The sequence below is a fragment of the Callithrix jacchus genome, chromosome 10, assembly GCF_049354715.1.
Source record: "Callithrix jacchus isolate 240 chromosome 10, calJac240_pri, whole genome shotgun sequence".
NCBI classification, from domain to species: Eukaryota; Metazoa; Chordata; class Mammalia; order Primates; family Cebidae; genus Callithrix; species Callithrix jacchus.
In genome coordinates, this window is record NC_133511.1 from 20,706,614 (window position 1) to 20,720,748 (window position 14,135).

The 14,135-nt window shown below is 36.4% G+C and overlaps 1 protein-coding gene across 2 annotated transcripts in view; it reads left to right on the forward strand.

Moving 5' to 3' along the window:
- Positions 1 to 14,135, forward strand: part of TBCEL (tubulin folding cofactor E like) — a 73,849-nt gene that overhangs the window by 21,003 nt on the left and 38,711 nt on the right. For both annotated transcript variants that reach the window (XM_078339189.1, XM_002754514.6), the window contains exons 2-5: positions 915 to 1,064; positions 2,755 to 2,894; positions 9,029 to 9,210; positions 10,788 to 11,044. In XM_078339189.1, coding sequence (XP_078195315.1) covers positions 932 to 1,064; positions 2,755 to 2,894; positions 9,029 to 9,210; positions 10,788 to 11,044 — 712 coding nt within the window. In that variant the 5' untranslated portion in view covers positions 915 to 931. The remainder of the gene's footprint in view (positions 1 to 914; positions 1,065 to 2,754; positions 2,895 to 9,028; positions 9,211 to 10,787; positions 11,045 to 14,135) is intronic.

Genomic DNA, 14,135 nt, shown 5'->3' on the forward strand with positions numbered 1-14,135 from the left:
GCTGGAGTCAGTGTTTGGACCCTTAGCTGGTGCTAAACAGAAAGGTCCCTACCCAAACTCAGGACCAAAGAGATGATATGTAGTATTTAGGATTAGCTTCAGTTGTAGGTAACTAAAAATTTGAAACGAATGATGACTTACACAAAATAGGTTGTTTATCTGTCACTAAAATTTCCAGAGATATGTACCAGTATGGCGGCTCAGTTACACGAAGTCCTCAAGGTTGCAGAGCCCTTTCAGCTCTTCATTCTACTTTTCTTAGAGTATATTCCTTGGGTTCATTGTCCTGTGGCATTAGTTTTCTAGGCAACAGATGGAGGAAGAAACAAAGACGGAGGGCAAATGGCACACTCTGGTCATCTTTTAAGGATGACTTCTAGAAGGTGCCACAGAATACTTCATTTCTATCCCATCAGCTAGAACTTAGCCAGCACTTATTCCTAAATATAGTTATCCAGATATACAGTTAAACATTGTTTTACTATGGAAGAAGGTAATGAATTTTCAGGGACAGATATTAAAGGATTCATCCAAACTATTTAGCCTGGTGTTCAATTTGTATGTTCTTTTTCAGACCTGTCTCCAATTGCTTATCCCCATGACTCCTATGCACCAGCTAAAAACTTTCTCATTGCCATTGGTTGGTTGGAAGTAATTACTCCTCTTCTAAATCTTGTAATACTTTTGATCTGTATTGCAGATATCATATGCTCAACTGTTATTGCTGTCATTTGTCTATATATGTAGCTTCCTTAAATTGTAAGTTGTCACCACAGTATATGTTTCTAGGGTCAGTGACCAAGTATTACATGTCTTGCAATGCCCAGTCCTAGTACTTTATAAATAATTCATTTTCAGTAGATACTTCTTATATGAATAAATAAATAATTTGATGATTTTGTGGTTTCTTGTAGCATTTTAAGAAAGAAACATGGATCAACCTGGTGGAAGAAGTTTCATGCAAGTATTATGTGAAAAATATAGTCCTGAAAATTTTCCTTACCGCCGTGGTCCAGGGATGGGAGTCCATGTCCCAGCCACACCTCAGGGCTCTCCTATGAAAGGTAAGAAAGATGGGACCTAAAACACTTACATTCTGGAGCTTACTTAGGATGTTAAATCACAATGTTGCCTTGTTTACAAATGATTAATTTTATTTTTAATTACAGTCAAATAGTCTTTCCCCCTTGTTATGATTTCAGTTTTTTAAGGAACCTAACAGGACTGGTTTTCCTCCAGATTGACCAAGAGATGTTTTAGTTGCATGTGTAGGACAAGAATAATATTTGAGTTATAATATTTCAAGTGCACATTCTGTTATGGAACTTAGAGGGTATAAAACAGTACAAGACTGGCCTGTGCCCTCCAGGACCTTATAGCCGAATTGGTTTATAAGATATTCACATTTACAAAGGTAAATCAACACAGGATAATTTATGTTGAGCCAAATGAATGGTATAGTGATTGGGAAAGAAATTTAAAAGATAATTAATATGATCAAGAAGTTATTCAAAGCTATGAGATTTTAACTAGTACCTCAAGAATGTAGAATTTGGTTAGAGATGAGATACATTCTAGGAGAGGGATTAGATGTGAGCAAAAATCTGTAACTAGAGATGTGCAAGGTCTATTTTTGCTTGCCTTTTAGCTTAATGTTGCAATAAAAAGTTCTTGGAAGTAGTTTTTTGTAATTGTGGGGGATTAATATTGAATCACTGTTTTAGTTCTTTCAAAGGTTACTGAGTGTTTGCTGTTTCCAAATACAATAATCTTATCTCTCTATATAAAACCTGGAATGGCAGAGACAAGTGGCTTTCTTCCTTGATAAAAGGATCCATTTTTCAGGATCCATTCCCATTCTGAGAAATATGTTGCTGAAAGTAGCAAGATTACATGAAAACCATGTAATTTGAGGTCTCCATTAATAAAGTATTACCTTGAGTCCTTGTTTTATACCAAATGGGAAAAGAATGGTTGCATCCTCATGTTTATACCCTTAGAGTGATTTTATTGACATGTGTTTTTGAGCCTGGCAGTGGCCAAAAATTGTTACCTCGGTTTCACCAAATCAGTGAATAGTTTAAGACTCTAAAACACTTTCTGTCATTACAATTGTATTTTAAAAGCAGGCTAATTTTCATAAGGGACAGATTCTGTAGGGATATGAAGTGGAAATAATTAATAGACAAGAATGAGAAAGATGTAGAGTTTTGAGTGGACCCACTTAAGTGAGGAAGATTTCTTGAATGATATAAACTTGACAGAAGTGATTTAGTAGGTAGATTAATTATTTAATGGTTTGAGATGATTTTCAAAGGGACAAACGATAAAGATCCACATCAGGTAAGGAGAAAATAGCCATTCAGAATACTTTGGAACAAAATTAAAAAAAAAAAAAAAAGTTGAGGCCTGTAAGAAAGCACTGGTAGTCCACACACGAATTTCATGGATCCTGTGTTCAGATGATAAGATGACAGCATGGACGAGGGCTCTGTTGTTGGTAATTGAGATAAACAATCCTGCCATAAAGCTTAGAGGACTGCCGGTGCAGTACTTCTGAGCTCCTCCTGGGCAAATTTGACTGTCTCTTCTTAGAATTCAGTACCTTTTGGTTCCATTATAACCTGTATTTTTTAGGTCCTTGTGTAATTTCACACCGTTTGATTTTTGTTTCTTGACAATTCCTGGGGGCTGAACATATGTAAACAAGAATTTGGCTGATATAAAAAGTATTTTGTGTCCCTCATCATTCAGATCGCCTCAACCTCCCAAGTGTACTAGTGTTGAACAGCTGTGGAATAACCTGTGCAGGAGATGAAAAAGAAATTGCTGCCTTCTGCGCTCATGTGTCGGAACTAGATCTTTCTGACAACAAACTCGAAGACTGGCATGAGGTAAAGTTTTTATATTGCTACATTTTGGTGAAAAGCAGGAATAACCATTCTATCATTGTTTATGTTATTATATATTCTGCTAACTTGTGTTCTCACTTGATGACTGTATGTCTTCTTCTTGTCTGTATGTCTGGAGATAAATAAGGGCCTATAATCCCAGTGCTTAAGGTGCTGAGGCAGGAGGATCACTTGAGCCCAGGAGTTCAAGAGCAGCCTGGGCAACATAGCAATAACACATCTTTAATTAAATAATAAAAAAAAAAAAGATGAACTGACTCTGTCTCTGGTGATTTTTCAGTTAGCTTCATTATTGTTAATTTGTTTTTCATCAATGTGAAAGTCACTAAGGAAATTTAGGTATCAAGAGGTTGATTAGTCTTTATCAGTTTAAACTGCTAACAATGCATTAAATTTTCTACTGTTTCATTAATTTATACATCCTATGCTTGTTCTCTACTTCTACTTCAATATTACTGCACATTGACGTAAAATTATTGAAACTGAGAGTAGAAATATATTTATTCTTGTTGTTGAAATGTATTCGACTACTTTGCAACTGTCCTTGTATTATCAAACCCCTTGGGTGGTTCGACATAACTGATGTCCCGATCTCAGAATAACTATAAGCTACACGCATAGTTTGTAAAAGTACACAAACACAGCTTTATAACATTCTCTTATATAGGTGATGTTATCATCACCTACCTGCTTATAACATTACCCAATTAGCTTCTAAGCTACCCCGAAGAATGAGGTTAAAATAGTTCTTCCTACTTGGTTTGTTCTTCTGCCTTAATTTAGGCTGTCATTTTTTTATTTGACTTTAGGAAGACTTTTCTAATGGGTTTTCCTGGATCTGGCTTTATCCTGCCTCCGCTAAGCTACCACATACTCTTTAATAAATGAAGCATGATTATGACACTGTCCTGCATAAAGGCCTACAGTGTCCTTTCTTTGCCAAGAAGCTAAAGTCTGAACTCTTTCAGGATGGCCCTTCATCATATGGCCCTTTGCTATTTCTAGAACTTTATCTCCATTATTGGCCATATACTTTTACTTGCATCTCATGATAAACTCTTGAAATAAAAAGCTTCCTTGCTTTTTATTCATTCTGAACCCACTGCTCTCTTTCTCCTCTTATCTACCTGACCACTTCCTGTTTATCCTTCAAGACTTGGCCCAAGCTGCTATTCTCTGTGAAATGTTCCCTGGCTGTCTCACAGACAGAGTCAGATTATCCCAGAGCACCTGCCCTATCCCACGATGAAAGGATTTATCACAGTGTAGTGTAATCACTTGCTTACTTGACAGTTTTCATACTAGACTATAAGCTTATTCCAAGTGGAGATTTTTATCTTTTTTAAAACCATAAGCCCAGCATACTAAGTAGTCAAATGTTTGTTGAGTGTGTTAATTATTAAATGATTATATCTTAAGGATTGATCAAGACCTCTTGTTCCAACTTTTCCTATGATCTTAAGAAATTCACATAATCCTTTACAGCGTTAGTGTGCTCATCCATAAGATAGACTTGCTGATAAAATTAATCATTGAAACACTTAGTAGATATTGAATGCTATACAAATTCTAAGACGGCTTTCTTGTTTAAGAAAAACTGATCCATAACCTAGTTTTAGTCAGGTTTTCTTATATTTATTTATTTTATGCCCTTGTTTAATCTGGTAACTGTGTTCTTGGTTATATTTCCTATTTTTACTGGGATTTTAATCAAAATTCTTTGCATGTCACCAATTTCTAAGTGATTTATTAACCTATGCAGATTTACAGGGCTATTCGAAAGATAACTTCTATTTGTACATGTATTTATTTACTTATCTGAACAACTTACATAGTTTATTCTTAAATTACAGACTGTGCTTTCTTGCTACTCTGCAACTTTTAATTGTCATGCATGCTTTGTCCACACTTCAAATTTGTTTCTTTGGAAACGGAAAATTTTACAAAGGTTTTGTGCTTTGACCAGGTATAGACGCTTTTGCTAATTGGTGGGAAGAGTGTAATAATGATGCAGTTGTTACCTCAGGAGGAAGATGTATGTAATGTGTACACAGTGTGTACACTAAGTAATTCAGCGTTTTTCTCTGCTTAGACAAAGGTCTATGTTAAATTTTTCTCAAGCCACATTGACATAATAGCCAGAGGGTCACATACTGATCTATACTGTACTTGTATTCAATTTGTATATTCGTAAGTGCTCTATAGTCTGTTTTCAGGCAGTATTCAAGCAAATGTTTGTTGCTGCTACTTTCAGGTATCTATTTTCCAATTTATTTTTGTTTTCATCATTCCTTTATATTTCCTCCTTATCCTTAAATATGGTTGATCCAGTCTTCTAGAGGATATATCAGAACATAGAGAAGGGAGAAATATGACAAAAGAATGTTGATTTTTAGGATTGATTAAACTCTTTGCCAGGCTACAGTTTAAGACATTAAATTTCAACCCCATTATAGCCCATATCTCTGATTAGCAAAAAGATAATGTTTCCTTAGCCATTAATGGAATTTATTTTAGTCAGTATTAATAGGGCAATGTGGAACAAATTACATAATTTTTCCCTTAGTTTTTTAGATGACCAAGAATATTATAGGTTATAAGTAACTTCTTTTGTAGCTTAATTTAATGGCTGTAAAATATCCAGAGTCTAAGATAAACATGGATGAGAAAAGTAGTACTTTTGAGGAGGCAAAGATTTCTCTTCACCCTTCTAAAATTGGGCACCTATGTTTAAAAATAATGAATTTTTTAGCTTTTGTCTTGAATTTTTGGCTGAGTAGATACTGGTCTGACCTTTCCCAAGGTACCTTCTTTCTATTCCCTTCCTTATCAAAACCATTTTATAAAAGAAATTAAACCCAGTTGGGTTGAGAGGAGGGAGGAAGTAGTTACTCAGGTAAGGTAGAGAATAGCTTGGGTACAGATGACAGATTGTTATCTTAAAACCCTTTTCCCATTTTTCTTAAATCTTTAGTTTCTTCCTCTTTAGAAGCCAAAGTAAAGGGTCCCCTATTAAATCATAGAATTGTAGAAACCTAAAAGGTGATCTGGGTTCATCTTCATGTTTCTGCACATGAGCCATACTCATTCCAGTTGGGGGAGTCTTTTTTATTTTTAGAATTTGAAAAAGAAAAATCAATATACTGCCCTAGAAGCTCATGGAATGTTTGTCAGCTTTTGGTATTGGGAAATTTTTCTGTCATAAGTAAATTTACCTGTGTAATGAATATTGTATCTTCCTGAGTCTCATCAATTTGAGGTTACTCAAAAAACCTTTTTCATTTCAGCCCTTTAAAGAAAATATTCATTTATTTCTAACATTTGTTATTTTTCTTGCTTGAATGATTAAATTCTAGTCCAGTTTTATCTTTTAGGATATTCTAGGGTTAACGAGTCATTATTCTGAATATTTATTCTCACTGTACAGTAATGTCGATGCAAACTATGATGATTATGTCATGTATCTGCTAGCCTTGGGAAATCTCCCAGAAATTGTTTCAAAACCCTTAAATAATCTATTTTTCAAAGTATTTTCCTCTTTATATAAAAATATGATATGAGAGGTAGTAGTTAGCAAAGAGTTTATGTTTTGTTTTTATTTAACTGGGGTTCTCCTATAATTAAGTTATTCTTCATGCTTTAATTGGAGCATAATTCCTGTCTGCCTCCCACCCCCACAAAGAGATTAAGTATAGCTGGTAAGCATCTTCTGTATGAAAGTTCTTCATATCAGTATTCAGTCATAGAATGCAGTACAGATTGGTTCCTGCATGAACTATTTAGCTATGTTTTGGTCACAGACTGAGCTCCAAATACTAGCCATATATTGCACAAATGTTTGATACCATTTGATCACTAAGGGGATCAAGCAAGAGAATATGTGCAGACTGGTATCAATTCCTTACACTTTAAATAGATAGTGTATTTTCTCTAAAAGGTAGCTCATTATCCTAATTTTACAAATGAAGAAATGAGCTGCCTTTTCTCTAAAAAGTAAAGTGAGGCTAAAAAGGGCACTTTACAGGGTTAGTGTGTGGAATAAGTGAAATAGTGAGTGCAAGCAACTGTTTCTTTGGACACACTCTTCTGAAACTTCTTAGAAGGAATCTACTTCTTACTGATTTTAGAGCTCCTGAACTGATGTAAAATACAGGTTACTTTTTCTTTCTACCCGTGGTTTTCCTCCTGGATACTCCTTTGGCATTACTTCTGGAGCTCTAAAAAGAGAGATTTTCAGGTTGCAACCCTGAAGCTTGTCCCACCTATGAAGCTTCTGATTGAATTATTACGGTGGAACCTTGGAATCAGTATATATTAAATTCTGTCAGTGATTCTGATGGCTAGCCAGGGTTGAGATAATGGTTCATACTGTGTTTATGTTCATAATAGTTACATTGATTAAATGATTTTGTGCCATTAAGCTATTCAATAAATAAGTGCCCAGTACACAGTAGTGAACCAGGTAAGTACTATATCTGCTTTTATAGAGCTTACATGGTATTGGGGGGTAGGTAGGGAAACAAGTTTCCAAAATATGTGTCAATTGCTATGCTAAGTGCTTTACATGTGTATCTCATTTAATCCTACCAATAGTCCTGTAAAATAGATGGGAACTGTTTTCCCTATTTTACAAATGAGGAAACTGAGATTTGGAAAGGTTAAGTAACTTGTCTGAAACCACACAGCTATGTAGTGTTGGAACCTTGTTTGAACCCAGGTTTTTCAACTCTAAAACTAATCCTAACTACTCTTCTCTCCTTTTCTTACAACTTTTACTTACCACATTGCCTGGCTGTTTGATGCTTAATACATTTGCTGGACATCTAGCATTTATTTCATACTTGTTTAAGCTGATCCTTCTCACAGATTGTACCAACTAGTCTTCAGTTTTCTTTATTCGTTTTTTTCCTGGTTATGTGTATGATGTATAAATATGGCATATTGGAAAGAACAATGGCTCTGAGTTCTAAATCCCAGACTTGACCTTTGTAACTGTAAAGCCTTAGTCAAATTATTTAACATTTCTTCGCCTCAGTTTTCTCATGTATTAAAATGAAAGTTATATTATCTTGCAAGTTGTTTTTAGAATTTAATGAAATAAACTATATCAAAGAGACTAGTTCTATGCAGACCAAATAGTTAAGGTCAGTAATGATCACTTTCTTTTTTTCCTTTTTGTCTACCAAGTTGCTAAATCATTAAGTTGATGATCTTGTTTTCCCTTTCATTATATAGTTATTGATTTTTTGTTTTTGTTTTTGAGTAAACATATTTTAAAGTTTGGTACATCTTTGAACCAAATTGAAACTGTTTTCTTTTTTTTTTTTTTTTTTGAGATGGAGTTTTGCTCTTGTTACCCAGGCTGGAGTGCAATGGTGCGATCTCGGCTCACTGCAACCTCCGCCTCCTGGGTTCAGGCAATTCTCCTGCCTCAGCCTCCTGAGTAGCCAGGATTACAGGCATGTACCACCATGCCCAGCTCATTTTTTTGTATTTTTAGTAGAGACGGGGTTTCACCATGTTGACCGGGATGGTCTCGATCTCTTGACCTCGTGATCCACCCGCCTTGGCCTCCCAAAGTGCTGGGATTACAGGCTTGAGCCACCGCGCCTGGCCCCTGAAACTGTTTTCTAAGTGATTGTGATAGTGCAATCGAATTTAAAACATGAATTGTTATCATGTGATTTTTAACCTTTAATTCACCTTAATATTGTGCTAAGAATGAGAGGAAAGAGACATTCAAAGAGAATTATGTGACCTAATCTCAACTGTTTAAGAAATGTCATCTAAACTGTCTTTTCTCTACTTACCAAAGAGAACATCACATAGAGCAGAATTAGAAACCTTTCTAACGATGACATAGGAAATCTTCCTTTTTACCATTAAGTTCTGTTATGTACCAGTCAGCTATGCCACTATTTCACTGAAAGATTAAATTATTTGCCAAGGTTTGCTGAAATCACTTATGTCCCTCTGTGAGTACCATCACTAAATAGGACTCCCCAACATAAACAGCGCTTTGCCTAGAGACCGGCTCCCCTAGGCTTTCTTGAGCATGATTGCTATTTAACAGCTCTGATTACTGCCTGATAATGCTTTTATTTTTTTCTCTTTAGGTCAGTAAAATTGTGTCAAATGTTCCTCAGCTGGAGTTTCTAAACCTGAGTTCCAACCCTCTGAATTTGTCGGTTTTAGAAAGAACATGTGCTGGGTCCTTCTCTGGGGTTCGCAAACTTGTCCTCAACAACAGCAAAGCTTCTTGGGAGACAGTCCACACGATACTGCAGGAGTTACCAGAGTAAGCCCCAAGAGCATGAGGGCGAGGGAGCTATGTTGCCATCTGTGTTAGTACATAGGATTACTGCTGATCTCCCATCCAAGAAATACTAGAACTGCAGATTGAGTGGAGAAAGAGGTTAGAAAAACGAGGTTATTGGAATGAGAGTGTGAGGGTAATCTAGTAGCATTTCCAATGTTCAGTGTTGAGTAGCACCAAGACATGGGATATGTCATCTCTGAGCTAGAAAATACCCCTGAGAAGCACTTATCACGCTAAATCAACTCAGCCTTACTCCATTTTAATCTTCTGATATGACAATTGAGCCTCAGCCCTTTTCTTTGGGAGGAAAAAAGTCGTAGTATCTCTAAAATGTGTTAGCTTTCAGATGATTAAGTGCCTAGTTAGTCTGATGGGAAAATTGACCTAGTATTATTTTCAATAATTTAAGAAAGAAATTATACTTTTGTCAATTAAAAATGCATTATTATGTTTTGTCTCTCTCTTTGTATATGTATATAAATGTGCAAAGGAAATTTAAAGAAGCCATAGTTTCTTTGACTATCTAAATATGGAAATTCTCAAAGCCCTTCAGAATCTGGTCCCACCCTACCTATTCCATCTTAATTTTGCACTCTCACTCTAATGAGATGGGTTTTCTCACTGCACCCAACACCTAGCATGGCATAGAATGAGCTTTTAAGTACCAGTTTCATTACTAACCATATGACCTTTGATAAGCTACTTAACTTCTTTGAGCTCAGTTTTCTTGTCTGTAAAATGAGCATAACTGCATTTACCTTGCAGAAGTGGGAGTAAAATCTGTAACACACCTGGGCTGGGCATGGTGGCTCACGCCTATAATCCCAGCACTTTGGGAGGCCAAGGTGGGTGGATCATGAGGTCAGGAGTTCAAAACCAGGCTGGTCAAGATAAAGAGACCCTGTCTCTACCAAAAATACAAAATTTGCCGGGCGTGGTTGCGTGCACCTATAACCCCAGCTACTCGGGAGGCTGAGGCAGAGAATTGCTTGAACCTGGGAGGCAGAGGTTGCAGTGAGCTGAGATCATGTCACTGCACTCTAGAGCGAGACTCTGTCTAAAAAGCAAAAAAAAAAAAATCTGTTAATATACCTGGCATAGGGTCTGACACAGGGTAGGGATTCAATAAATGATAGTTATTATTTCCACATCTAAACATTTGTTCAAGTTGTTTCTGGAATTTTCTTCGATAGAGATATCTTCTCAACTTATAGAAGTCTTCTCCTCCTTCAAGACCATGTATCCTTTCCTGGTTCTTCTAACTGTAATTTCAGTTTCATTCTTATGTGAATGACTGTTATGTTTACACTTAGTACTGCTTAATTTAGTACTTAATTACTTAAGCACAAAAGTAATTTAGTAATTTCACACGACCTTATATCGTTCTTTGCTATTTCAGTGTGTACTGTCTGGAAGACATCTTGGTATTTTCTCCACAATTCTAGCAGAATCTCACATATAGTAGGCTCTTATTTATTTATTGAATGAATGAAAATAGGTGTAAAGTAGAAACTAAACTGCTTTAAACAATGAAATATTTCCTTTTTTCTCTGCAGTTTGGAGGAGCTCTTCCTGTGCCTTAATGACTATGAAACAGTGTCTTGTCCTTCTATTTGCTGTCATTCTCTTAAGCTACTACATATAACAGACAATAACCTCCAAGACTGGACTGAAATACGAAAGTTAGGAGTTATGTTTCCTTCACTGGATACCCTTGTCCTGGCCAACAATCATTTGAATGCTATTGAGGAGCCTGATGATTCATTGGCCAGGTTGTTTCCTAATCTTCGATCCATCAGCCTCCACAAGTCAGGTGAGGTTCAGGCTGGTTCTTAACTCTACGTGCAAATTAATCTGAGCATATGCATGAAATACAGTGAAAGTATATTCCTTTCAGTCATAGTTCTACCTTGTTTAGAGTGAATTTTCTATATGACATGTAGATGCCTGTGACTGGCTAAATTTAAGACATTAATTTTCATAAATTATCTGATACATATTAAGTGGCATAGCATTACATTAACAATTTATATTTTGTATATTAAGGGTTCATGCTATGAAAGGAGTGAAATGAAATTGATGCTCTGGATATTAAAAGACACAGTAAAAATAGTACAAAGAATTACAAAATAGACCATTTTATCTGGACTTGGTTTAAGGAATCCCCACTGCTGTCTTTTCAAATGCTGATTTTTTTAGTATCTGTATGTAATTGGTTGTCAGTTTATTGCCATTTGATCCTGTGTATCCCAGGAATGAATATATTTAGCTTATTTTTTTATTGATAAAATTTTATAGAACAGTTTTAGGTTTACATAAAAATTGAACAGAAAGTACAGAGAATTTTCGTATTCCCCTTGTTCCCACATATATACAACTTCCCGCACTATCAATATCCCACAGCAAAATGGTATTGTACCATTTGAATCAACGAACCTATGTTGACTTATTGTTATCACTCAAATCTGTAATTTACATTAGGGTTCACTATTGGTGTGGTAAATTCTGTGGATTTTGACGAATGTGTAGTGACGTATATCTACCATTGTAGTAACATTCAGAATAGTTTCTCTGCCCTAAATATCCTCTGTGCTTCATCTGTTTATCCCCCCTAATCACAACAACCACTCATCTTTTTACTGTTTGCATAGTTTTGCCTTTTCCAGAATGTCATCTGCTTGGAATTATACAGTGTGTATCCATCTCAGATTAGCTTCTTTCATTTAGGAATGTGCCTTTAAGTCCTCCATGCCTTTTCATGGCTTGATAGCTCATTTCTTTTTAGTGCTATACTATTCCATTTTCTGGATGTACTACAGTTTATCTACTCACCTACTTACTGAAGGACATCTTGGTTGCTTCCAAGTTTGGACAGTTACGAATAAAGCTGCCGTAAATATCTGTGTGCAAGTTTTTGTGTGGACATAAGTTTTCAGTTTGTTTAGGTAAATACCAAGGAGCATGACTGCTGGATCATACGGTAAGATTATGAGCCAAACTGTCTTCCAAAGTGGCTGTATCATTTGTATTATTTTGCATTCCCACCAGCAGTTGGAGAGTTCCTCTTGCTCTACATCCTTACCAGAGTTTGGTGTTCTCACTGTTTTGGATTTCGACTATTCTAATAGGTATATTGTGGTATCTTGTTTTAATCTACAATTCTCTAATGATGTATGATATTGACCATCTTTTCATATGCTTTGTTTGCTATTTTTTTTGTTTGTTTTTGTTTATTTTTATTTTTATTTATTTATTTATTTAAATTTTTTATTGGATTTTAGGTTTTGGGGTACATGAGCAGAGCATGCAAGACAGTTGCGTAGGAACACACATGGCAGTGTGCTTTTCTTTCCTTCTCCCCTTCACCCACATTTGGCATTTCTCCCCAGGCTATCCCTCCCCACCTCCCCCTCCCACTGGCCCTCCCCTTTTCCCCCCAATAGACCCCAGTGTTTAGTACTCCCCTTTCTGTGTCCATGTGTTCTCATTTTTCATCACCCGCCTATGAGTGAGAATATGCGGTGTTTCATTTTCTGTTCTTGTGTCAGTTTGCTGAGGATGACGTTCTCCAGATTCATCCATGTCCCTACAGATGACACAAACTCATCTTTTCTGATTGCTGCATAATATTCCATGGTGTATATGTGCCACATTTTTCCAATCCAGTCTATTATCAATGGGCATTTGGGTTGATTCCAGGTCTTTGCTATTGTAAACAGTGCTGCAATGAACATTCGTGTACATGTGTCCTTATAGTAGAACGATTTATAGTCTTTTGGATATATACCCAGTAATGGGACTGCTGGGTCAAATGGAATTTCTATTTCTAAGGCCTTGAGGAATCGCCACACTGTCTTCCACAATGGTTGAACTAATTTACACTCCCACCAACAGTGTAAAAGTGTTCCTTTTTCTCCACATCCTCTCCAGCATCTGTTGTCTCCAGATTTTTTAATGATTGCCATTCTAACTGGCGTGAGATGGTATCTCAGTGTGGTTTTGATTTGCATCTCTCTGATGACCAGTGACGATGAGCATTTTTTCGTATGATTGTTGGCCTCATATATGTCTTCTTTCGTAAAGTGTCTGTTCATATCCTTTGCCCACTTTTGAATGGGCTTGTTTGTTTTTTTCCTGTAAATCCATTTGAGTTCTTTGTAAATTCTGGATATCAGCCCTTTGTCAGATGGGTAAACTGCAAAAATTTTTTCCCATTCTGTTGGTTGCCGATCCTCTCTAGTGACTGTTTCTTTTGCCGTGCAGAAGCTGTGGAGTTTCATTCGGTCCCATTTGTCTATTTTGGCTTTTGTTGCCAATGCTTTTGGTGTTTTGTTCATGAAGTCCTTGCCTACTCCTATGTCCTGGATAGTTTTGCCTATTTCCTTCTAGGGTTTTTATGGTGCCAGGTCTTATGTTTAAGTCTTTAATCCATCTGGAGTTAATTTTAGTGTAAGGTGTCAGGAAGGGGTCCAGTTTCTGCTTTCTGCACATGGCTAGCCAGTTTTCCCAACACCATTTGTTAAACAGGGAATCCTTTCCCCCTTGCTTGTTTTTGTCAGGTTTATCAAAGATTGTATAGTTGTAGATATGTTGTGTTGCCTCCGGTGCCTCTGTTTTGTTCCATTGGTCTATATCTCTGTTTTGGTACCAGTACCATGCTGTTTTGATTACTGTAGCCTTGTAGTATAGTTTGAAATCCGGTAGTGTGATGCCCCCCGCTGTGTTCTTTTTGCTTAGAATTGACTTGGCTATGCGGGCTCTCTTTTGGTTCCATATGAAGTTCATGGTGGTTTTTTCCAGTTCTGTGAAGAAAGTCAATGGTAGCTTGATGGGGATAGCGTTGATTCTGTAAATTACTTTGGGCAGTATAGCCATTTTCACGATGTTAATTCTTCCTAACCATG